Source organism: Helianthus annuus, chromosome 17 (assembly GCF_002127325.2).
Source record: "Helianthus annuus cultivar XRQ/B chromosome 17, HanXRQr2.0-SUNRISE, whole genome shotgun sequence".
Taxonomy (NCBI): domain Eukaryota; kingdom Viridiplantae; phylum Streptophyta; class Magnoliopsida; order Asterales; family Asteraceae; genus Helianthus; species Helianthus annuus.
In genome coordinates, this window is record NC_035449.2 from 23,762,455 (window position 1) to 23,788,677 (window position 26,223).

Below are 26,223 nucleotides of genomic sequence, written 5' to 3' on the forward strand. Positions count from 1 at the left end.
AACATTCGATCTTTGATTAGACAACACTTACTCCACATAATACAAAAATAAAAATAGACTATCTACAGTCAAAGAAAGTCAACCTTGACTTTGACTTTGAAAACACGGGGTGTTACAACACGTCACTCACCGGCGGGGGGAGGGGCTCGAACTCCACGTGTCAACTCATGCCCCCAACCCCCGCCCCACCATACCCCACGTTCTTAAGTTTCATCAATCTTGTTGGTTTCAGTCTTAATCTTTAAAACTTGCCAAACCAACTTTTATGATTAATTTTGTTACGGGTTTCATATTCTATCACTAACCCGGTTATTAATCCATGTTAAATGGCCTCACAGGGTAAAACCGTCATTTCATGCTTGTGAGGTTATAAAACCTAAATAAAATCCCAGATGTCTTCATCATTTCAAGCATCTCTCAAAACCCATAAAACCCTCATTGTCTTTTGGAATTCCGATCAAATACTATTCTGATCAACACTCACCATTCTGTTCAAACCCAAATCATTCAAAACCCTAAATGGCTAACAGAGGAGGTTGATTTCATATACGAGAAGAAGATGATGACTATGATGTCGATGAAATTTATGGTAAAGTTCATTTTTTTATATTTGACTTCGATCCTTTTCATTTACTGTTATAAAGTTTAGATTTTGAATCTTTAAAATGCAGGACTTTATCCAACGTTGTTCTCAATCAACATGCATCATGGAGGATCATTTACAAACAATCCAGGTCGTATGTATGTAAATGGTTCCTTAAGTTTCATTGATTTTGCAGATAATGAGAAATTTGGGATTTATGAATTGGCCCTAATGATGAACGAGTTAGGTTAAGATGATGTTGTCCCTACCTTTTACCATTATCTTGAGCCTGAAGGTGATTTGGATTTTGGGATTCATCCATTGGCCGAAGATTCCCATGTCTTGCAGTTGTTAGAAATCATTCATGAGAAGAAAAGGTTATTGATGTGTACATTGAGCATGGGATGTCTAATATTAATTTAGTGGAGATACCCTCACAATCAAGTGTGGTAATAGAAGAAATTAGTGAACTTGAAGCTCAAATGATTGAGAGTAAAAAGAACAACCCAAAGGGACTTGCATTGACCTGGTATGAATCATCAAATGAAAACAGTGGAGGTGTGGAATGTGGAACAAAGCATATTGAAGGTGATACTGAAAATGCAGCATATGTAGTGGATATTGGAAGCTCTAGTTTTGTTACTCCTCAAGTACCTAATGCTGCAAATCTTGATGTTAGAATGACAAGTTCTGTTATGAATAATATCCAAAATATATTACTGCCTTAACATGATTCATAACTACAAAACAAAATACATCAAGATCTTACTAGATTTCATCCCACTACCTAACCATTTTAACAAAAGCAATAGTGAAAAGCATTATCCAACTAAGTATCATGTACTTTTTCCATTTTTTTATTCAGCTCTGTTGTCTTTCAAATGTGCTTCAAGTTTCTTGTTTCTAGTATGAAGCTCCTGATTTGAATCCATGAGTTCATTGTTAGTCCTTAATAAACCTAAAATAGTATATTGTGCTTCTTCATCAGCTTTTGGTTCAGCCTATCCAATGAAAGTCTTACAAATTGGTGATGACTGTAAACAAAATAACATAAACTAAACATTGATTTTCATATTATGGTCAATTTGGGGAAAACTTACTTTGAATGGACACGAGTGATACAGTCATCTGGGGTTTCTATTTGACCGAGAAGTTCGTAATATTGCTTCCCTCCCACATAACAATAAAACAAATGACATTGAATATGGGATTAGATTCTAGGGTTTGAAAGTTGCAAATGTGTTAGGTTGAATAAGAGGAATAATGAACAAAGAAGGTCTGGGATTTTATAACCTCACAAGCATGAAAATACGGTTTTACCCTCACATGCTATGCATGTGAGGCCATTTAACAAGGATTCATAACCGGGTTAGTGATAAAGGTTGAAACCCATAACAAAATTAATCTTAAAGGCTGGCTTTGGCAAGTTTTGAAGATTAAAGCTCAAACCAGCAGGATTGGTGAAACTTAAAGGACATTTTGTGTAATTTACTCAAAAGCTCATTATATAGGAGATTTAATAGGTTTGCATATAGAACTAGAACATTTAATTGAAAAATAAATTCTTAGTTGATGTGGATTTGACAATAAGTGAGAGTTGACTCCGAGTTTGTTTGACGTTGCATGGGGTAGGAACAAGTTTTTAAAAACCGGTTCATACCAGCCGGTTAAATCGGATGCCGAAATCTTGGCCGGCACGATTGATACCGGCAAACTGAGGGAATGACAAAGAAGTTGTACCACCGATAAATTGGGTTATGTCAGTTTAAATCGGTAGGGGAAGATTTATTTGAGAAGAAATTTAATGTGAGAAGTAAAAGAAGGATGGGTATAATGGTAAAACATTAAATAGTTTATAACTCCTCCAATTAATTATGCTATCTCTAATTAATAACGCAAAAAAACATTTTATCCTACACATTTCAAAATTTATCCTACATGTACCTTACACTTACCGAAATTTACCCTATGCATATCTAAATTTATCATACACATTTAAGAATTTATCCTACACATATACTAAAATTTATCCTACACATGTAAAAAATTCCCCTTCACACTAAATTATTTTATCTTGAAAGAGTATATTTAAAAGTGAGATACAAGTTTAATTAGTTAGCTAATTAATTACAATTAGAAATTTACCTATATGCCGTTATTAATAACATTAAATACACATATTAAATGAAGTAAAATTAAGCATTTTTCTATTGGTTTAAAACTTATGCTTTTATTCTTACAAGAATTTTTTTCTCATTTGAACCCTCTACTAAATCAATGTCGGGCCATAGATTAAAATTTGGACTTTTAATTTTTATGAGCACAAAAAGATGACGATTTACCTTGTTAGTAAAACCTAGCGTCCAAAAAGGTAACAATAGTTAATTTTTGGATTATTTTTTTATTATAGATTAACTTTTGGAGTTATTTTATCTTATTTTGGAAACATGTAGGTTTGGATTATTTTTTTGAGTAGAAATTGTATTTTAAGAATTTATAGGATTAATTAGTCAAATCGGTTGAACCACTCGATACAACCCGATTCAAATAGTTGAACCCATTTTGAGTCTAACCCGTTACAATTTAAAAACCGATTTTCAAAACATTAGGTAAGAATGAGGGAGTTCGGGAATAAAGATTGGGTGAGAACGACATTAACTATAGGGTGTTGTATAGGTTTTGGAACCAGAGTGTACTATATTTTATCCAAAGACAATTAAAACTAGAATTTTGACCGGTGTCGCGCGTTGCGGCGGCAACATCACGTTTGTGACTTCGATACACGTGTAGCGATGATGGCTATAACGTGTGAGGTAATAAAGGTAATAAAGGTCTATTGCAGCGTCGCTTGGTTGATTATCGACAACAAAGATAGTGTGAGAGTTAGATAGTCGCGTGACATAAAAGGCCGGAATTGACGACGACGATGGTTCCGATGAGCCCATCTCATCCCCAGCCAGAACCATTTTTGTTCAACATTTTCTTCACCGGTGACGGTTTCCAATAACATGCAGAAGCTACCTTGAATGAACAGTGCTAGTGCGGCGACGTTTTTTTGGCGAATAAGCTTAGATGTTGGTGGTCGTTTCCGGCAAAAAAAAAACTTGGGAAAAAGAGCCAGACGCTGGAAGTAGAATCGAATTGGGTACCTCAAGATCGTTGTCTCCATGCTTGCTTACTTGAAGAAGATTTTAGACATTCACAACAAAAAACAGTTGTAATGGTCAGTAAATCTAGAGGCTATTTATTTAGAGTGTTTATGAATTTGATTATCCAAAGTAAAAGTAAGTTCAGAGTTAGTTTAATGGCATTCCCAAACACCCCTTGTGACTGAGAACATCTACAGTGGTTACTACAAATTGAGGATGTACCACATGAACAAAGACAAAATTTGTACTAAAGGACAAATATCAACAAAGGACAAAAAGTGTACATTTTAAAAGTTAGAGAGGTTGGATATGAAAAGTTAGAGAGGTGGGATATGAAAATATCACCGACCTTCTTCTTTAATATTATATTAATATACAATAATACAATAAACCCCTTCTATCTCTCTCACTTTTTTATTTCTTTTCTTTTTCCTGCTTTATCAGAAGACGGTATATTTCAAATCTAAAACCTTGTCAAATACACTAAATACACTGACATTTAGTGACTAACGCCACTCTTCCATGAATCATTATATTATTAGGGGGACGGGGCGATACGTTATGCCCTTCCCATCACGCGTGATGGGTAACAAAACACCGCCGCCACCAACATCTACAACGCGTGATGGTTTTCAAAATTCGAACATTGGTTGGTTACCGTTGCTTTGTTGACCGTTGATAATTAAAAAAAAACTTTAAACAATCTATATATACTTCACATTTTTATACCATTTCACCCACACCAAAACACAAACACATATCACACATTATACATATTTCACAAATGGATTTTCCTACATCTTCATTGTTTCCGATTGACAACGATCTCGATAGCCAATCGTCTTCCGACAATGAGACGCTTGAATTTTTCGTGTCGGTGTATAACGAACTTGAAGCAAGTTCGAACCGCCCAAAGAAGACAATGGTGGATCGTGATCGTATACATGCCAACGAATTGTTAATGAACGATTATTTTGTGGAGAATCTGGTCTACAATGCTGAAACGTTTAGAGATCGGTTTCGTTTACCAAAAGAATTATTTTTAAAGATTGTTGGAGATATCGAAGCAACTGAAGAATGGTTTCAAGAACGTCCGTGCGATGAATAAGAAATCAATTCATAGCATAGTATATGCATGTATCATATTGCACAATATTCTAATCAAACAAGACGGACGTGCAATATCTCCAGATTGGATGCCAGATCCTCCTACACAAATTCATATTCCCGAAAATATCCAACAAGACTTACGTGATGAAGAAATTCACTTTCGGTTGAGATACGATTTAATTGAACTAGTAGGTTCTTTAGGTTTGGAATTTCCTAATTCGGACGAGGAGTAGAGTTTCTTTATATATGTTTTTTTAGTTGTAGTCTACAATATTTCTAGTATGTTTAATTGAACTAGTATGTTTTAATTTAAATGAAATTTATAATTTTATTGTTTTATTGTTAATTTATAATTTAAAAAAAAGTTGTGAATGATGGAATTCCATCACAAGTGATGGGCATTTTCACTAAAATCCATCACTAGTGATGGAATAATGGTTGATGACAAGACGAAACTTGATTGGAAGTTGTGAGTGAATGATGAGTGATGAGTGATGACCACCCCTACCCCCTTATGTTTTGGATACAAATTTGTTTTTGTTACTCTATGATTTCGATATTACTAACAAAATATATTAAGGACTATGATATTCACACACCCTTGGCTTATTTCCACACTCCCTATGCACTACTTTTTGGGCAAAGAACAGCTTATAGGTCCGGCTGACAAACGAAGACCGACGGGTGGCAGTCTTTTTCTCGTTGATCTCGTACCTATATGTTGCGTTTTGGCGAAAGTGCAACGCATAGGGGGTGTGTGGAAACCTAGATGTTGCGCTTTGGCTAAAGAGCAACGCATAGGGGGGGTGTTGAAATAAGCCAAGCGTGTGTGAATATATCAAGACAACCAAAGGGGTGTGGGAATAGATCGAGCCATTTTTTTTCAAATGTCCACTTATTTTGTCGTGTAACTAAGTATACACGTTGCGATGGTGACTCTAGATGGTACGAAATCCACATTACTATGATTACGATGGCCTTCTAAGCTTTCACAATATGTGTAAGTTATGAAATGATCCAATATCTATATGTATATAAAGATCAAAAAGAGGGAATGTTGAAAAAAAACCTGAGAATGGTTGTTTGGGTTCTTTAGCATGCTAAATGCTTTCAATAGCCAGTATGTCTCGGTGACTTTTTTTAGTATTGCTGGGAACATGGAAATGGTTCTCTAATAGACGAACATAATTGTGGATAACATTAGGGTTTGAAGGACCAACCAACAAGATTGGTGTTGTAGTGGTGACGCTAGATGGTACGAAACCTACATCACGCCTATACAACCCCTCCCCCTTGTGAAACTGCACATCACCAATTGCAAATATGTTCTTCCCGTCAATAAAAGCAAATTGCTAGCGAATATATTAAAAGTTTTTAAACTTGATATATAAAGAGTTTGTCACTTGTGAAACAAAATCTTAAAACTTAAGAAATGAATTTTAGCAAATTCCTTTATAAAGTGAAAACAAATTCGATACAAATTCTAGGATTTTAAGAGTTGATATGTGTATGTCGGAAATAAACAACGTTTATAACTATGTGCTCAATTTTTTTTACCGATGCATAAAGTTTTATTTTAATTGTGTAAAACGGTGTGTCAGCCTCGTGTGTTTTAGAACCAATGTAACAATAAATCAGTTAAAATTTATAAGACAATAACATAATAAGTCAAATCAACAACTTTTCAAACAAAAATGTACAACTTTTTAAATATATTAAAAAAACTAAAATCTGCAAGAGTAAATTATGTTTTTGGCCCCTGTGGTTATATCACTTTTACTATATTAGCCCAAAATAAGAATTTTTAACATATGCGCCCCCATGGTCTCTGTAACTAACTATTTTGGCCCCTGAGTCTAACCAAACCTCAAACTCTGGTTAATTATTACTCACATGACAGGCACATGATGTCTAATATGGTAATTTCCCCTCCCCTTTTATGACTTTATAAAGAAAACCCTAAATATTCTTTTGTCACTTCTTCTTCCTCCTGATTTCTTCTAAAACCCTAATTTCAGACATTTCAAAGATGGTGATTTGCAATGTGGGTTACCTTCTGTCATTCGAACCCTAATGTGAATGCAGCACGGATCTAAGGCTGAACCAGCCAAGGTACGCAACACTGCCCAACATAATGAAGGCAAAGTCAAAACCGATAAAGAAAATGAGCCTGGCCGAGTTAAACGTAGACCTGAGATCGATTTGGAGGTTGTTCAAGTGACCGCGCCCCCGGTGAGAAAGGCTGGGGTCATACTTTCCTCTGTGGATGAACTTGTAGACAAGCTCAAGAATGAAGCCCATGTCATCTAACCATTTGTTTTCTTTCATAAATGTGTATTTAGGCCCGCCTGATTGACAAAATTTAAATGCCATTTCTCATCAATCATCTGCCAGATCAACAAAAAAATCACAACTATTAGCTTTTTAATACAAGTCAAAAATAGATTGTTTAGTTTACAATTGGTGTTCAGTTCAGTTCTTCTGTTTCCCCCAAATATCTGAGATGAATAGCAAAAGGGTTACCGGATTCAAATGAAGCAACTCCTTTATAGCAAAATTCAGCTTTAGAGAGGTGCAAACCACTGATTTTAACTGCTAAGTTTACTCTACAAACACATTTGCAGTTTCAATATATCTTGTTGATTTGTGTTTTATTTAAACTAATTACATGTTGTATGCTGATTGGGGTTTGTGGGATGAATTATATTAATTTTTTGCTTCATTCAATCACGCACCCACCACAGGGTTAGCACCATTGTTGACCTACTTGATCGTCGTCGTAAATCTCGTGTTTTGCTGAATGGAATTCCAATGGCAGATTTGGGGGTTTTCTTGGGGAAGATGATGGGAATTTAGGGGTTTTGTGATGTAAATGAGTATTAATTTGTTTTTAATATGTGTTAGTAAAAGGGGGGGGGGGGTGGGGGAGGGGAAATTACCATATTAGACATCATGTGCCTATCATGTGAGTAATAATTAACCAGAGTTTGAGGTTTGGTTAGACTCAGGGGCCAAAATAGTTAGTTATAGAGACCATGGGGGCACATATGTTAAAAATTCTTATTTTGGGCTAATATAGTAAAAGTGATATAACCACAGGGGCCAAAAACGTAATTTACTCGATCTCCAATTTTTCAAAACAAAAAAAAGCAACAAAACACACTCAACTTTTAATGGTGAAACATATTGCATGATGTAACAAGAATAGCTTTCCACATAATGAGATGATCAAAGAATATATTTATGAACAAAAAACACATAATACTAAGTCTTAAACTCATAATCATCCATTTACATGCTAGGTTTTCTAATCCTATTTGTTAGTTAGCATGATATTGGTGGGTCCTGTGAGTTATTAGGTTTTTTTCTATCTTTTAATAATAATTTTTATTCGATGTATTAGTGCTTTCCTTTTTGGTTTGTTCTCCAATGTCTATGTATTTTCTTTAAAGTTATAATATACCATTAAAGCAAAATGATAGCATTGATTTAGTTTCATAAAATTTTGTTACCTATCTTTAGGTAAATAAGTTTTAGTTGTGTATGATTTAGTTTCAAAATACACCAAAAAAACAACTCAAACAAAACATCACATGCTCATGCGAGCAGCATATAGGTCTCGCCGATAGACAAAGACTGATGAGTGTCAGTCACTGGTCGTTGACCTGATACCTATACGCTACTCTTAGGCCAAAGAGCAGTACATGGGGTGTGAAAACAGACTACAAGGGCGTGGAATAGAGCGAGCCTATATTAATCTAATAATGATCATACATATTGTTACGGATTGAAATCATTTCAAGGTATGGAACTTGTCCCACATCAGTTATATGGGCAACCAATGTGGGTTTATATCCCACCAGACTAGTCTTTTGAATTGAGCTCTCTTATTTGGTATGTAACATTAGTATTCGAGCTAGAACTCGAAATGGTGTCCAAGAGCTAGACATGACCAATTAGGACGTTGGTCCTTTAAGGGTAAATTGTTTATCGAACAAGTTCCTAAACTTTGGGAGCTGTTTCAGTCAGACCCTATTTCTTATTAACTTTAGAAGCTTACACTTTCCCTATTTCTTATTAACTTTAAAAACTTACACTTTTTAACCGTAGAACCAATATATATTTCACTTTTCATACTCACATTTCTCTATATATACTTTTAACACCCCCATCTTATGTCTCAATAACTTAGAATGTTATCCTTTAACAAAACAGCCCTTAACCTTAAGGAAAATTATGAAAACAGTAGATGTTTTATAGTAATTATTACATATGAAAATAGAAAAGCATTTGGAGTTCCATGTTAAGTTATCAAGGTGTTAGGTAATGGAAAATGACTTTACAAGAAACTGAATAAAGAAACAAAACACTCCACATAAAAAAGATTTTTTTTCCTGCTTGGAAAGGAAAGAATATATACATATATACATACATACATATACGTGTATGTATATGCAAGTGGTTGATGCATACGTTGATAGTGAATGGTGATGTCCCGTCTATGCATTTGAATGATTAAAAAGTAAAAAGTGTCCCCTTCTTATCCCCTCTGTCTTCCATTATTTGTGTTGTCCCATTAGAAATTAATCCAACTTTTTTAAGGTTGCATAAATCATAAATGATTAAAGGATATTAATTAATTAATTATAAAACGGAATACTGATTTTGTTTATTAAGGGGATTTTTTAGCGCTTTCATTCTTCGTTTAAGACTTTGCTTTGAAGTTTTTCTACTGAAATTTGATCAAAACTTTTGACATGTTATAGGACCCAACTGACAAAATCCAGGATTCAAATCCTCAGGTTTGCAATTAATCTAGACACCAATATAATCGGGTTGAAATAGTTAGGTAGTGTTTGTTTTATGGAATGTAATGGAATTATAATCAGAATTTGCATGGAATGTAATATAACTGGAATTTACATAGGAATTGGAATTGGAATTTAAACATTCCAATGGGAATTGGAATTTGTTGGAATTTGAATCTTATTTCCATTCTTGATGTGTTTGGTTGGCAAATGAATTGGAATCTGCCAATCTCGGCCCGCCGATAAGACCAAACTGAGACGTTTTGGGTCGTTAACGGGTCAGTTCAGATCGGGACGTTTCAGGTCATTAATGGGCCGGGTCGGGTTGAGACGTTATAGGCTGTTAACGGGTTGGGTGTCAAGACGTTTTCAACGTCGGTCACCGGTTGAAGATTCCAATGACTTTCCTTGAATTCCTTCAAAATTTAGAAGGATTTTGAATTCCTTCGGTTAAAGCAGTTTGAAGGAATTTATTTCATTTCCAATTCCAGTTCTAATTTCTTTGCTAACCGAACATGATCAACAACATAAGGAATGAAATCTAAATTGCAATTACATCCAAATTTAATTCCATTATGTGAAACAAACACTACCTTAATGTGAGTGGTGAAACTTACCTGATAACTATCATGGTTTCATTAAACACGACCTCTATAGTTACGATAAAACTTAAGGTTTTGTACAAAACCACTACCATGATCCGTGATTAGTTGGTCAACTATTTCATATGTTTTTATCGCTCATGAGATATTAATAAGTAATTGTACATGATATCCATATTCAATCGATCATTTAATCTGCTAATAATTATATAGTTTTGATGCTTTTGGAACAAAGTATCTTTCAATAGTAAAGTATGACATGTAGAGCAAAGAAGCTATACTTCAACACCACTAGCAACCTCTAACCGTTAGAATATGCATTTACGAATGCCTTAATGGGATTGTTGATACGCGAAAGAAAGATGACCCTTCAAAGATCTTGCCACGAAGAATTTAAATAGATAATGAGAGATACACGAGTTAAAGTAAATACATATATTATTTCACATAACTCCTTGATACGTGTAATTAGTAATCACTATTCACTAACATAAATAAAAAACAGATCTTCACTTGAAACATCATAAAATCCATACAATAGCATCGTGTTTAACACCAAACGAAGGTCAATTCAGACAATTGTATGATGTTAATATAAATATTGTATTCATAAACATCACATAATTAGGGCTGTAAACGAACCGAACGCTCAGCGAACAGTTCGTGAACCGTTCGGCGAGAAGTTCGTTTATGTTCGTTCGTTTAGTAAATGAACGAACACGAACAGGAAATTTCGTTCGTCAACTTAAATGAACGAACATGAACAGAGGTTGTGTTCGTTCGTTTATATTCGTGAACGTTCGGTAATGTGTTCGTTTATGTTCGTGAGCGTTCAGTAATGAGTTCATTTATGTATTCTCAGTGGCGAAGCTTGAAAATTTCTTCCGGGGGTCGGAAGTCACCGGACCTAAAGGTATATACCTAAATTTTATTTTTTGTATAAAACCGGGGGGTTGAAAACGTATATACCTAAAAAATTTTATACGAAACGTACATACATAACACTACTGAGCAAAAAGTTCGGGGGGTCGGGCGCCCCTCCCGGCCCCTTCAATGCTTCGCCCATGTGTATTCTCGTTAATATTTATTTGTGTTAGTTCGTTTAAAGGTTTTTATATGTTGTATTTTGTTTTATTATTTCTAGTTTTTAAAATTTTGAAACCCTAGTTATCATATATGCCTCTCACAACATCCTTTATTTCACTATTTCAATTTTAGTTTTAGTTTGTGTTAAAGCTTGACAAACTCTTAATTTTGTGTTTATCATGTTTTTGATAATCATGGCAACTGTGTCCGGATAATTATGTTAAATGTTTATTTATTTTTTGTGGATTTTTCGTAATGTTTGTGATGAAAATGTAGATTTTATTCTAAAATGAATATTGTGTTCATAAACGTCGTTTGTGTTCATTTATGTTCATGAACATTTGTTAGAGTTAATTAGCATATGGTAAGTGTTCGTGAACAGTTCACGAACATGTTCGTTTCCTTAATGAACGAACACGAACAAGAAATCTCGTTCGGTAAGCGTTCGTGAACAATTCATGAATAAGCTTGTTTCTTAACAAACGAACACAAACAAGGCCATGTTCGTGTTCGTTCGGTTCGTTTACAGCCCTACACATAATGCATATCAAACAAAACGAAAGAACCACCCTCACACTTGTGATTTAGTTTTCGATGCAAACCGTCTTGTTTTACACAACAAAAGAAATGCCCTTCTCAATCCCAACATTCTTGGACATAATCTCCCATGAAGAAACCACATATGATTCTTCCGGCGAGACAAATGGTTTCGAAATCTCACTTATCATCAGATCCCCACAAAATGGGCATTCACTTGCTATTGCATCATCTAGTTGTGACCGAATCTGTTCATCACCCAACCAACTCAGAAACCAAAACATTTAAATAATGAGTAAGATGCCATTTCCATCCTGAGGTTTGGTCAGTTTTGCGACTTTCGTACTAAAGTTCGTTTTTTCGCATCTGGATCCAAAAGGTTTGAAATCTTGCCAATTTCATCCAGCTCGTTATTTCCACCCATTTTCTCTGTTAAGTCAGGGGTATTTCCTTCTCTTTTGTTAACTTAAAGAGCAATTCGATCTTTTTTAGGGGTGTTCGGTCTTTTTTCATAAAGTGCAAAAGATCGAATTGCCCTTTAAGTTAACAAAAAGAAAAAAAGAAAAACAGAAATACCCCTAACTTAATAGAGAAAATGGATGGAGTTAACAAGCCGGGTGAAAATGGCAAGATTGCAAACTTTTTGGAACCGGGTGCGGAAAAACAAACCTTTTTGGACGAAAGTCACAAAACTTATCGAATTACTGTTAAATTATACAACAATGACAGTTAAACTTATCAAAAATCAATTAATAATAACAGAAAGAGGAATTATAAAACGTAAAAGATTGAAGTTCAGCAAAATAACAAAAAAAAAAAAATACTTAAAATTGAAGCTAAATTTACCAACAGAGTTTGCAGAAGACATTGAAGTTGTCGAATTGACGAACGAAACAAGGTTATTGATTGAAAAAAAAAAAGTGAATTTACGATCGATTGTGATTTAGGGTCATACAATTGCAATTCTGTTATGCAATTGATGAATTGAGATGTAGATGTAACAAAATCTCGTATAATATTAGAACGAGTATATGATAATGTAAAATGACAAAAAAACCCGCCTCCTAATTTTAAAAATTACAGATGAACGGCTAAGATGACTTCCTACACTTCCTAGCAAAAATAAACTTCATATTTGATCCTCACCCTTAAAATCAAATGAAACTTCTTTGCCAACACTTTGCTTAAAGGTATTTAATTTGACATAACTTGTTGCGATTCGTCAGTGGATCAAACTCAAGAATGAATAGGGCTGTAAACGAACCTAACGTTCAGCGAATCGTTTGGCGGGAAGTTTGTTTATGTTCGTTTGTTTAATAAACAAACGAACATGAACAAGAAATTTTGTTCGATTAGTTAGATTAGTTAAATGAACGAACATGAACAGAGGTCTCGTTCGTTCGATTGTGTTCGTGAACATTCGGTAAGGTGTTCGTGAACGTGTTCGTGAACATTCATTGATTTGCTTTCGTTTATGTTCGTATGTTTGGGTTTAATTTGAAGATCTTTGTACTTTCTTATATTTTATTTGTACTTTTTATATTATTAAACTTTTATTTATTTTATTACCCTAACAATTAAACTAGGAATCCATTCTCACCTTGTTTATGCATCATTTCTCTTTCATTTATCATTATTTACATTGGCGAATACGATCGACCTCTGTTCCACAATAAGGGATTCAAGTTCGAGTGTTACTTTCTGGGTCATCTATCTTTATCCTTCGTCGCGTCCGCCAAATTTATTTGTGTTCGTGAACCGTTCGCAAACACGCTCATTTCCTTAATGAACGAACACGAACATAAAATCTCGTTCGGTAAGTGTTCATGAACCGTTCGTGAACACATTTATTTTCTTAACAAACGAACATGAACAAGGCCTTGATCGTGTTAGTTCGATTCGTTTACAGCCCTAAGAATGAAGGAAGGGAAAGGATACGAATTGGGACAATTTTCTTTGCATTTTTCATTAAGCAAAAACAAGTATTTAAAACAAGGAATTACTTGAAAAGAAACAAACTACTTTCACAATTCATGGAAGAAAGGAAACATGTGCTCATAAAAACGGAAGTTTTTTGTTGATTAATTTCTTGCAGGTTACTCTTGGAATCGAACGGGCTTCTTTTTGTCTCTTTTGGGCCGGCCCACTCCAGCTGGATCAGTAGCTTTTGCATCTTCTTGGGCCTGGTCTTGCTAGATCGTAACATGACTAATAACATAAAATAAACATCATATATTGTTTGTGTATGTAGATTGTAACATATAAGGCGCTATTGTCCATGTATTGATATAGTATGACACAGCTTACCGGTTATGCATTGTTAATATGACGACTAAAAAAAGAAATTAATAGGCTATTTTAACTTGTAGTGTTTTGAATCATAAGAGAATCACCTACCACACTTTGATCATCTTATCAAAACAAGATTCAAATTACAAGTAGAACCTTCTACAATAACTATTCTTAATAAATAAATAAATAACAAAACAAAATTACGTTGATCAAAATCTCAATAAAACTCTCATTTTCTTTTATAAAAGTCACTGATTGATTGTGTTAGATTTTGCTGGAGTCCCTTCCAAAAATAAATCTTCTTCCCCAGTCACCTATCACCAAGATTCTCGTACGCCAACTCACGAGTTTGCTGCATATCGCAAACAATTTTTCAAGGTATCGAAACGAAGATTAAACAACAAGAAAAAGCAAAGAGAGATCAACAATGCAGTACCTAGCATACACCGAGTACCAAAGCCACTGCGCGCCGTAACCCATTGAAACCCAATCACCAGGAAGTTGTGCTGCAGTTTGTTCACCACCTAATGGAGCAAACTGGCCCAGATGCTTGTACCTTCATCATTCATTTTATAAAAAAATATATACATATTACTTACACTTCAATAAAATCATATTTATCAAAAGACACTATAAGGTGTATAAAAACCTGAATGGTTTGAAATGGTGTCGACCAGAATCTCTGAATCTAATCGGACCTTCGGGATTCTCTTCACACTCTTTCATCCTGTTGAAGCATTTGGCTAAATATTCACCTTGTTGAGCCGCCACCTATGACAACAACAACAACGACGACGACAACAACGTTAGATTTAATAACAGATTGTGTTTCTATTGATCAAGGTAGTTGTTATTTGGATTTACTTGTGCAGTTGGAGGAAGACTTTTCATTTTGGTATCCACTTCAGAAAGTGCTTTTTTAAACTTCTCAATATCCAGTTGAGTTGCCTTTTTTGCAGCATCGTCTTGATTACTCTGCAGTAACTCGACGAAATTCTTCAACTTTTTACTCTTTAAATGAAGCTCCACTTGAGGATACCGCTCGATGATGTCGTTGATTACTTCAGCAAAGTCTCCTACGTTCAGCTTTCCGCTCTTGTTCTTATCCGCCTTGCTAAATATGGCTGAGATATCTTCCTGCAAACCCATTTTGCATGATAACATTTATTCAATTTATATTTTTATTTTTAATTTTGTGTTTATAATAAGTTAACAACATACCATTACTTTACGTTGATTTATCGTAGCACAATCACCAAGAGCATACACATTCGGCACTCCTTCCACCCTAAGCCATTCGTCGGTTGCCATAACCCGTCTGTTTCCCTGTAATTCAACAAACAAATGATCTACGGTTGAAGTCGATATGAACGCTAGAAAGAAAGCATGTATGAATAATGAAATTAACCTGGCCAATTTGCTTCATGAAATCCATTACAACGGGTCGGGTTCCAATTCCAGTTGACCACACAACCATTCCGTATGGTAAATCTTTCGTTTCACCGGTTGATCTTTCTTTAAGAGATATTGATTTATCAGACACTTTGACCACCATTGACCCGGTTTTCACATTAATACCATCTCTCTTGAACTTTTCTTCAGCAAAATCAGTTATTCTTTTGTCAAACCTACAGACCAACAAAAAGGCGAGTATAATGCTTAATCAAACCATCATGTATAATGCTTTCATATTTGAAAACTTAAGGTCCTTACATGCTTAATATGTGATCACCGGCCTCTAGCAGTGTTATCGTCGTATATTTCTCAAGATCAGGGTACAGTTTAACCAAATCTTCAAGAAGAAAGTCGTGAAGCTCGGCTGCAAACTCCACCCCTGTGGGCCCACCTCCGACCACCACAAAATGCAAAATTCTTTTCTTTTCGTCTTCACTTACACTCGGAAGACTTGCCCTTTCAAAGCAGTCGATGATACTCCTACGGATTCTAAGAGCATCTTCTACTTCCTGCAAAGAATATCCTTTCAAGTACGCGTATAAAACTATAAATACGAATAAACCTTTTTGTAAATGAACATAATAAGAAACCATACCTTCAAGAAATGAGCGTTTTCGACGACACCAGGGGTGTTGAACGTATTAGCGCGTGCTCCCATAGCAATCACCAGATAATCATAATCCACCGTGAACTCTTGATTCCCGTCAACATTGGTGTTTTGGATGGACTTGCAGTGGACTTTCTGGTTAACTGTATCAATCTTGAAACATTCTGCTTCCTTGAAACGAACATCGAAGTCTTTCTGCAATACAAATATCACATTTTCACAAATAAATACACGCATGTGCGCAAAGCATTAAAGAACTAAAACCAAGGGTTCATTAACTGCATAATAGTACCTTTTTTACAATGTTGCGGATGGGTTCGACTACACTGCGCGCTTCCACAGTGCCAACTGTAACGCTAGGTAACAAAGGGGTAAATGCGAAATAATTACAAGGGGACACAACTTGAACATCTAGTGAAGGATCTTTCAAGTTTTTCAGGAAGCTTGTGCCTGCCCAACCGGTTCCTAAAACTACAACTTTCTTCTTCTTGATGGTAGCTTGAGCCGCATCGGCATAAACGTTATTAAACGGCCTCACATCAGAATATGCCACTAGTCCACCACCACTGCATAACCCAAATCAAATGATTCATGAGCCATTTAGACATACATGTTGATGAGGGACCGATTACTCAAACAATCGACTCATACATGGACCGATGAGAATGTGGAAAAAGAGTGAAAAAACTGGAGAATAACTCCAAAAAATAACCAACATAGAATCTATTCTTAGTAATTTGGTTTTAACTCAAATATTTTTTATTATTTATTTTAATTAAGTTTAAGCTAATACACATAATTGCATATATCCATCACTATTTAACGATCTATCAACAAGTACAGCGAAATTTCATCTGTTTCTAACGTTCAATTTCAAAACAAATATTAGCAACATCATTAACCAATAATTAAAACACTACATATTCATTAGCAAATCAATATCAATACACATATATAGCATAATAATCAAAGTTTCACAAGCAGATCTGATACAAACACGTAACAGAATCGAAAAAAGGACCTGATAGTGCAGACAACAAGAATTTTGGAGAAAGTAAGATGATCACGAAAAGCATTAGAAGCTTTCTGGTAAAACGTGTAGTATGAACCTCTCATTGTTCTTCGTTCTCCAACAGAGAGTTTGCGTAACCGTAACCCTGTGTAAATGTAATTAAGGAGTAATAATGTTAATGTATATGGTAATGGAGCGGTTTTCTGCCCTTTTTTAGAGTGTGAATTGATGGTAACTAATTAATGGAATTTATTGTTTTTACATATATAAGTAGGACTTTCCATAATTCCATCATCTTATATTTTTGTCTGATATTTGAGCAATCAAGATCATATTAATTTATTACCATTTACCACGATACCTTTCTATATAAAAATATTTTTAGAATATCAGAAAATCTCTGTAAAATAATTTAAAATATCTTAGATGCTAATTATTTTAACAGAAAATGTGTATAAAATACTTTTAATTTTCAACCTAAAACTTGATTAAAAAGATTAACAAAAAAGATGGATATAAAAAGAACTGGGATTATGTAAAAAATCAGATTATTATATTTTTTAACGTATTAAGAATGTGAATGGAAGACATAACATTGATTAATTTAACTGAAAAGCGTAATAGAAAGAATGGGAAAAATAAGATTAGAATATATTTAACAAAAAACGGGAATTGAAAATCACTCAGAAATGTTTACGTCAAAAGGAAGGAAATAAGATTTGAAAAAAAAAAACTCCAAAATATATTTAAACAAAAAAATGGAAATATTTGCGTAAAAAGTATATAAGATTGGAAGAAAAAAACCTTCAGAATATAGTTCTAAACAAAAAAAGATCCCTTAAGAATATAATTCTAAACAAATAAGATAGAAGTAAAAAAGTGAGAGTCCATTAGATCGAACCCGGTTGGTTATTTGGGCCAAGGCTGCACCGGCTTGTTATCCTTCCACTGTTTATAGGGGAGAGGTTATAGGGGAGAGGTTATTTGGGCTGGTTAAGAGGCCCAAGAGGCTTTTGAAGACTGCTGGATTGAGTCAAACTCAAAAGGAATGGAAGCACATGTTTATTTCCTGCATTTTGTTACTGCATTAAAATAGGAGATAGTTTATGCATGTAGTTAGTGGGTCAGTAAAGTGCACGTTTATTTCCAACAAGTTAAGAGTTAAGAGGGTAGTATTGTTAGTATGAGTCAGTGAGTCTTTTGAGTATTTAATCATTGTAATTTACATGAAATTAATAGAGAAAAATTGTTTCCAAAATATCTTGCTATGTATTTGAATTTTGAAACCAACCTCACTATGATCATGTTCATAATCTACGAATTACGCTAAAAAGATTCAGAAAGATGAATACCTTTTAAAAATGTTGCGTTATATTCTGTTTAAACATGTTATAAAATGTAACCAAAAGAAGTGAATAATAGCAAATTCACAGTAACATTACAACTAGCAGAATGCAAACATAAATGTCACTAAGCGCGATACAAGTAAAGATCATAGTTCTTGGAACATAACAATATTTCAACAACCCAGCTTCCATTTTGGCTCCAACAACCGACCCAACATGATTTGCAACCATTGGGAAGACCACGTGATTCATATTCGACTCGAATCTCTACCAAAAATGAATCTCCTCGTCCAATCAGATACAACTAGCACCCTTGTTCTCCAGCTCACTTGCTTGCTACATTCAGCCGAGAAAAAAATCAAATACGGAAACAAATTAAATGCGGCGTGAACAAAACTATTTTACCTTGCATAGATAGAATACCATAGCCATTGTGTGCTACGGCCCACAGAAACCCAATCTCCTGGCAGTTCTGCCGCTGCCTGCTCTCCACCTAAAGGTGCAAATGACCCCAAATGCTTATACCTTTCTCATTTCAAAATTCAAAATAAAAAAAGTAGTCAGCAAACAGTCACTGAAAAATACTTAATTATAATACCTGATTTCCCTTAACCAACCCTCCCCAAATCCTACCAATAGCTTTATGCTAGCCATAGTTTACTGCTATTATTAGTAGTAGTTTTTGTATGGTTGTTATTTTGATTTCTTAGCCACATTTTATGTTATTTAACTTATTTTACATGGATTACTATAATGTACACATTAAAAAAGACGAAAGGTTTGCCCTCATCCAACCCTCCTCAGACCGTACCAATAACTTAGTTATGAGTGGGATATTAGTTGTTATTACTAGGGGTGCAAACAAGCTGAGCTGCTCGAGATCGGCCCAAAAAGCTCGAAACAAGTCGAGCCCGAGCCAAGCTTGATCCTAAAATAAAGCTCGTTTATTTATCGAGCTCGAGCCTGACATATGAAGCTCGTCAGGCTCGTCAAGCCTTAGTGTAATATTATTTTTTTTTAATATTTAATAACATTTACTCATTATTTAAAGTTGTCTAGTAAACGAGCCGAGCCGAGTCGAACTTATTTAAACTTGTTTATGAGCCAAGCGCAAACCTAAAAAGAAGCTTGATTAGTAAACGGACCTGGAGCCTCACTTATCGAGCTCGCGAGCCTAAACAAGTCTATTATTTATATTATTTTTATTTAATATATTAATTAATAGATAACAAACAAGCTGAGTCTCGGCTCATTTGCACCCCTAGTACTTATTAATGGGTATGATTGTTTGTTTGTTTGCCGAAAGAATACCTGAATGGAAGGAAATCATGACGCCCGGTACCCTTGAATCGGCGTGGGCCTTCCGGTATAAAATTAGCCAACTCCCTCTTGTTAAAGCAGCTTGATAGATACGTCCCTTGTTGGGCAGCAACCTTTCACATAAACGCTCATTATGTAACTTGACTGATATCCCCTTTATCTATTTTGTTATGATTTATACACACAGACGCACGCTTACCTGTGCTGTTGCAGGGAGACTTTTCATCTGAGAATCAACCTGAGAAAGAGCCGATTTAAACCCTTCAATGTCGATCTCCTTCCTAGCATTTCCTTCAGGATCATTTAAAAGGTCGGTCACGCTCAAAAGATGTTTGCTCTGTAAATGAAGCCCAACTTGCGGATAGCGAATGAGTATGTCATCAATAATTTCTTGAAATTCTTCGACAGTTAGGGTGCCCGATTTATCCTTGTCAGCAGCATTGAATATAGCACCAATATCTTCCTACATAAAAATATACATATATATGTGAATGCACTAAATGGTTATTGGTCAAACTTGATGATTATTGGTCAAATACCATGATTTTTCGCTGATCAATGGTGGCACAATCGCCGACAGCATAAACATTTTCACATCCCTTTACTCGCAACCATTCATCGGTAGCTAAAACCTTCCTTTTTCCCTGCATGTCGTATAATAAATCAATAATTAATAATTAATAATTAATAAATTGACTGGTTTGACTAGGGAAAACTAATTAGCAAACCTGGCCAATTTGGTCCATGAAGTCCTTGACAACAGGCCGGGTTGAAACACCAGTTGACCAAACAACCATGCCATGAGGCATAGAAACATTTTCACCGGTAGATTTGACTTTAACGTTGACTTCTTTATTTGACACACCTAAAACCCGACATCCTGTATTTACATGAATACCATCCCTAGCAAATTTTTGTTCGGCAAACGAACTGATTCTACTGTCATACCTATGGAAGATAATATACACATATACAACTCGATTATTAAGTGCAAAATCATGCTTATACGCTTAAAACGAGATGGAAGATTTGGCGTGTTTACGTGTTTAATATATGATCACCGGATTGGATGAGTGTGATTTTTACGAGATCTTTGACCATGGGGTATAGTTTGACTATATCTTCATGGACAAAATCATGTAGCTCTGCTGCAAATTCTACTCCGGTGGGCCCCCCTCCGACTATGACAAAGTGTAGGCTTATTCTGCGTTCTTCATCAGTTAAGTCCGGCAAGATAGCCTTTTCGAAACAGTCCAATACGCTCCTACGAATCTTTTGAGCATCTTCAACTTCCTGTTTGGTAGTTCATGGTATTTTCTTAGAAAATTAATACATTAACTTAAAAATACATCCGATGAAAACTAAGAGTAAAATGTCATTTTCGTCCCTGAGGTTTGACCAGTTTTGTGACTTTCTTCCAAAGGTTTGTTTTTTCGCATCTGGATCCAAAAGGTTTGAAATCTTTCCATTTTCATCCTGCTCGTTAACTCCATCCATTTTCTTCTTTACGCCAGGAGTATTTTCGTACATAAAGTGAAAAAGACCAAATTGCCCTTTAAGTTAACAAAAAAGACGGAAATACCCCTGACTTAACGGAGAAAAACGGATAGAGTTAACAACCAGATGAAAATAGCAAGATTTCAAACCTTATGGATCCAGATGCGGAAAAACAAACCTTTGGACGAAAGTCGCAAAACTGGCCAAACGTCAGGGACGAAAATGGCATTTTACTCGAAAACTAATTTGTCAGATAAACGAAAGATTGGTACCTTGAGAAAATGGCAATACTCCATGACACCAGGGGTATTAAAGGTATTTACTTCTGCACCGGTTGCAACAACCAAATAGTCATAGTCTAGAGCAAACTCTTTCTTTCCCACAAGGCTTGATTCGATAACAGAACGACAAAAAACTTTCTTGTTTGCCGCATCGATCTTGGTGCATTCCGCTTCCCAAAACTGAATTTCTCCATCTTTCTATTAAAAACAGAACATATCAAAACTTCTACTCAGAATACGTAATAAAAATCACTTGAAAATTACTGCCCTTTTGGGTTCTTGATTCAAAAACAAGTATGACCTTTTTAATGATGTTACGAATGGGCTCCACAATGCTCCGTGCCTCAACCGTACCACAAGTAACACTAGGTAACAACGGCGTGAAAGCAAAATAATTTCTAGGAGAAACCACTTGAACATCATATCTAGAAATATCCAAATCCTTGAGGAAACTCGTACTAGCCCATCCTGTTCCAAGAACAACAACCTTTTTCTTATTTGATAGTCGCTCATGTTCTACGTTGTTTGACGGACTGTTAGATTGTGATTCCGAATAAGCAAGAAGCCCTCCACCACTGCAAATATCAAAATACAAAAACAACAGATGAACATTCAACAATATTTTATGTTGAATTAGTGGTATATGTGATCCCTTTTTTTTAAACGGCCAACTAAATCACCGGATAAGCATCCTGGGATGCCCTCAATTGAGCAAATGCGTCCCCTCCTCTATAACGGTTAGAGTTGGATGCATACCCAAGCCACCAATTCCGGGGAAAACCCATCGCCCGAAGGCCCACTGCAGTAAAACCCGGTTCGACTCGGTTTCGAACTGACGAAACTTCATTGCCAGCACCAATGTCCTTCAAAGTGATGCTAGTGGGAGTTGAACTTGAGACCTCAAGGAGAGAAACCAAGTGACTAACCACTAGACCAACTTGTCAGGACATATGTGATCCCTATTCATCATCAAAATTAGTGGTCCTAAACTCCTAACATTTAGGAATAAAACAAGATATGCACAGTACAGTATGGAAAGTGAGAATTGACACATAAAAGGGAAACAACATGTAGTATAATAATAGAAACTTGTATAAAGTGATGACCCAAGTTAGATATTTAATAAGTATGCATGCAAAAAGGTTAATTCCATGGTTTCTGCCTTTCTGGTTCTGTTCACCATAACAAAGACCAATCAAAGTTCCAAAATTTGCATATCATTCAAGATTTAAACAACAATCAAAACCCAATTCCTACAATAACCCATAATAATTTGAGTCTATATGAGTAGAAGCCCTAATCTGATCTACAACATATGATTCCGAAAGTGCATATTATAACATTTTCAAACCAAGATTCAACAAACCCAAGTGGGAAATAAGTAGTGAACCTGAGGGAGAAAACAAGAAGAAGCTTAGAGGAAGAGGAGAAGCCATTGAAGGCTCTGTTGAGGTAGGAGACAATGGTCATGGTGAAATTGTGGGTTTTGATCTGTCTCTCATATGGCTGTTGGAACAGGAGTTTGATCTTTCTTCCAGATCATTCTTTTGTGAAAATGATCAGATGTAGTTTGTGTGAATCTACAACAAACCTTACATTTCTCGACACATGGAATTTTTTTTTATGTCAAATTTGGATCACCGATGGAACACTGGATTCATCGTGCCACAAACAGAATCATCTGGTCATATACATCGCATAATGCCTATACACCAATTTTTTTATGTTTGTGTAATAGTGTCTGGATTTGATCGCTTAAGGTTCATGTGTTTTTTTGTTTTGTTTTATAATATAAAGGTGTTTTTAACAAGTGAATCCCACAATGCAAGGGTACTTTGGACTTTTTGCATAAAATTTAATGATTTTTACAAACTGAAAGCACAAGAACTGTTTTGGCGATTTTTAAACTAATGGACTGTAATGGTTATTTTCAATAAACCACAAAGACGAAAAACATAATTTACTCTTTTTTTTCAACTAGACCCTTGAGGCTTGACATTTCTTTTTATCATCATCCAACATGTTACACCATGTAAGAAGTCCCCCACCACTGCAAATATAAAAACCATTCAACAGTATTTTGTGGTTATATTAACTCAGGGGTTTTTGGCAACTTCTGAATGGATAAGTACTGAACTAGTAAGATTTCTAAACCGTTAAGAGTTAGTATAATATTTAACCGTTCAGAGACAAATGTCTGACCAATTCAGATAAGAGGTCTTAACCATTGAGACTCGGTATAATTTTTAACCATTTAGAGGCAAATGTCTGAACCATTTAGACATCTGCTTGGAAACAAACAGTCTGAATTATTAAGTGTTGAACCAGTAAGATGTCTGAACTGAAACAGCCCCTTAATGTGAGTATGTGATCCGTATTCATCATCAAACTAGTGGTCCTAAACAACTAAAATTTAGGAATGTAACCAGACATGCATAGTATGGAAGGTAAGAATTGACACATAAGAGTTAAGTTCACGTAAAAATAAAATAAACGTACGAAACGTATGAATTGAAAGAAAGTCAAAAAAGTGGCGGTGGCATTTTGGTAATTATCAGCAGCTTCTGTAGAGTAATTTTGTAAAAGTTCATGTAGAGTAATTTTGGTCGTTTAGGGTAATTATCAAAATTACACTAACCCCCCCACCCCCCAAAAACCTAACCCCCCCCCCCCCCCCACCCCCCAAAAACCTAAAAAAACCTAAACCATTGTAAAAGTTCATGTAGAGTAATTTTGGTCGTGTAGGGTAATTATCAAAATTACACTAACCCCCCACCCCCCAAAAACCTAACCCCCCCCCCAACTAAAAGCTAAAAACTAAACCATAAAGCTAAACCCCATAACTAAATGCTAACAAAATTACTCTACAAGACATTTTCCAAAATTACTCTACATAAGTCAAAATTACTCTACTAGAGTAATTTGATAATTACCCTACATTTCCCAAAATTACTCTACATATGCTCAAAATTACTCTACATTTGCTCAAAATTACTCTACAAGACACTTTTTGCTTTTTCTCCAGTAATTTTGAAGTTGCTGATAATTACCAAAATGACACCGCCACTTTTTTGTTTTTCCTCCAATACGTACATTTCGTACGTTAATTTTATTTTTATTTGATCCTTACCTGACACATAAAAGGTAAACAAGTGGACACCTGATTAAGATAAGCACAAAACATGTACTATTACTATAAATAGTCTATAATAATATACACTTGTATAAAGTGGTGACAAATTTAGACACATTGAGTATGCATACACAAAGGTTGATTCCATGATTTCTGGTTCTGTTTACCACAACAAAGACACTCAAAGTTTCAAATTTTGCATATCATTCAAGATTTAAACAACAATGAAAACCCAATTTCTACAATAACCCATAATTTGAGTCTATATCTACTTAGATACTGAATCTACAGCAGCATATGATTCCGAAAGTGCATATTATAACATTTTCAAACAAACCCAAGTGGGAAATAAGTAGTGTACCTGAGGGAGAAAACAACAAGAATCTTAGAGGAAGAAGAGAAGCCATTGAAGGCTCTGTTGAGGTAGGAGAGAATGGTCATGGTGAAATTGTGGGTTTTGATCAGTCGACTGATGATGGAACAGGAGTTTGACCGTTCTTCCAGATCATTCTTTTTTTTGAAAGTGATTCCCTTTTTTGTGAAGGATGATAAGATGTAGTTGGTGTGAATCTACTACAACAAACCTTACACTTCTCGACACATGGTGGACCATGTCTCTTTTTATTATTATTTATAAAAATAAAATATTGGAGTATTAATTGTGTTAGTTACATTAACCTTAATGCGCTCACACTTAGTTGTCAACCCTTGTCTAGTACATGACGAACGGTTTATTATTAATTATTGACACTTTTACGCACATCCCAAAACCGTTTTCTCACATCAAGGCAAAAAGATCACCATCTTCGTTCAAGCTGGAAAAAAGGATCATGTTTCTTTAATTTTTTTTATATTAAACTTATTTTTATAACATCAAAACAAACGGCAGGTAAACGGACATTAAATTGTGCTGTAATGCTCTTTTGAATTGCAAAACCAATCCTACTAAATTTTTCAGTAATTATTTGCAATTCTTACTAGAATGGTGTTTCATAACGATTGAGGTTTAAGATTTACACTTATAAAATATCTAATTTACAAATCATGATGAAAAAGAAAATTTTGTGTGTTTGAGTAATTTAATCCTCTCTTGATAATTTAAGGTTCATGTGTGTATGTTTTTTATAAGGTAAGGTTTTTTTATGTGTGTTCTATTGAATTTGATTTAAAATTGTTTTAAAAGAGTTATTATTTGAGTTTGTGTAGATTGGCATGTGTATTTTTCCATTTGAATGTGTCATACATTTAGCCTTACTAGTAGGGTGTCCGCATGATACGGCCAAAAAATAGAAATCTATTAGGTAAATGTTTAACTGTATTTATTATTATGTTTTTTTGGTTAATTTTTATTCTAGATACACCACTTTGCTCACCACACATGAATTTGCATGGGGCGGTGAACCAT

The 26,223-nt window shown here is 35.0% G+C and overlaps 2 protein-coding genes across 3 annotated transcripts; both read right to left on the minus strand.

Annotated features, from left to right (window-relative positions):
- Positions 1 to 14,252: 14,252 nt before the first annotated feature.
- LOC110925593 (external alternative NAD(P)H-ubiquinone oxidoreductase B2, mitochondrial) lies at positions 14,253 to 17,458 on the minus strand. The gene is made up of 10 exons (XM_022169511.2): positions 17,251 to 17,458; positions 16,522 to 16,795; positions 16,218 to 16,424; positions 15,881 to 16,131; positions 15,576 to 15,795; positions 15,389 to 15,493; positions 15,032 to 15,304; positions 14,817 to 14,938; positions 14,604 to 14,723; positions 14,253 to 14,519 (listed from the first exon to the last, which is right to left on the minus strand). The coding sequence occupies exons 1-10, from the start codon at positions 17,343 to 17,345 to the stop codon at positions 14,432 to 14,434; spliced, it is 1,755 nt and encodes a 584-aa protein (XP_022025203.1). The 5' UTR covers positions 17,346 to 17,458; the 3' UTR covers positions 14,253 to 14,431.
- Positions 17,459 to 18,594: 1,136 nt separating this feature from the next.
- On the minus strand, positions 18,595 to 25,409 carry LOC110926183 (external alternative NAD(P)H-ubiquinone oxidoreductase B1, mitochondrial). 2 transcript variants are annotated; one of them, XM_022169936.2, is made up of 10 exons: positions 25,180 to 25,409; positions 21,987 to 22,260; positions 21,677 to 21,883; positions 20,950 to 21,200; positions 20,636 to 20,855; positions 20,447 to 20,551; positions 20,107 to 20,370; positions 19,899 to 20,020; positions 18,993 to 19,112; positions 18,595 to 18,923 (listed from the first exon to the last, which is right to left on the minus strand). In XM_022169936.2, the coding sequence occupies exons 1-10, from the start codon at positions 25,257 to 25,259 to the stop codon at positions 18,836 to 18,838; spliced, it is 1,731 nt and encodes a 576-aa protein (XP_022025628.1). In that variant the 5' UTR covers positions 25,260 to 25,409; the 3' UTR covers positions 18,595 to 18,835. The 2 variants fall into 2 exon arrangements, with proteins under 2 accessions (XP_022025628.1, XP_022025630.1); XM_022169938.2 differs by lacking the exon at positions 25,180 to 25,409 and adding an exon at positions 23,076 to 23,268.
- Between the last annotated feature and the right edge of the window lie 814 nt (positions 25,410 to 26,223).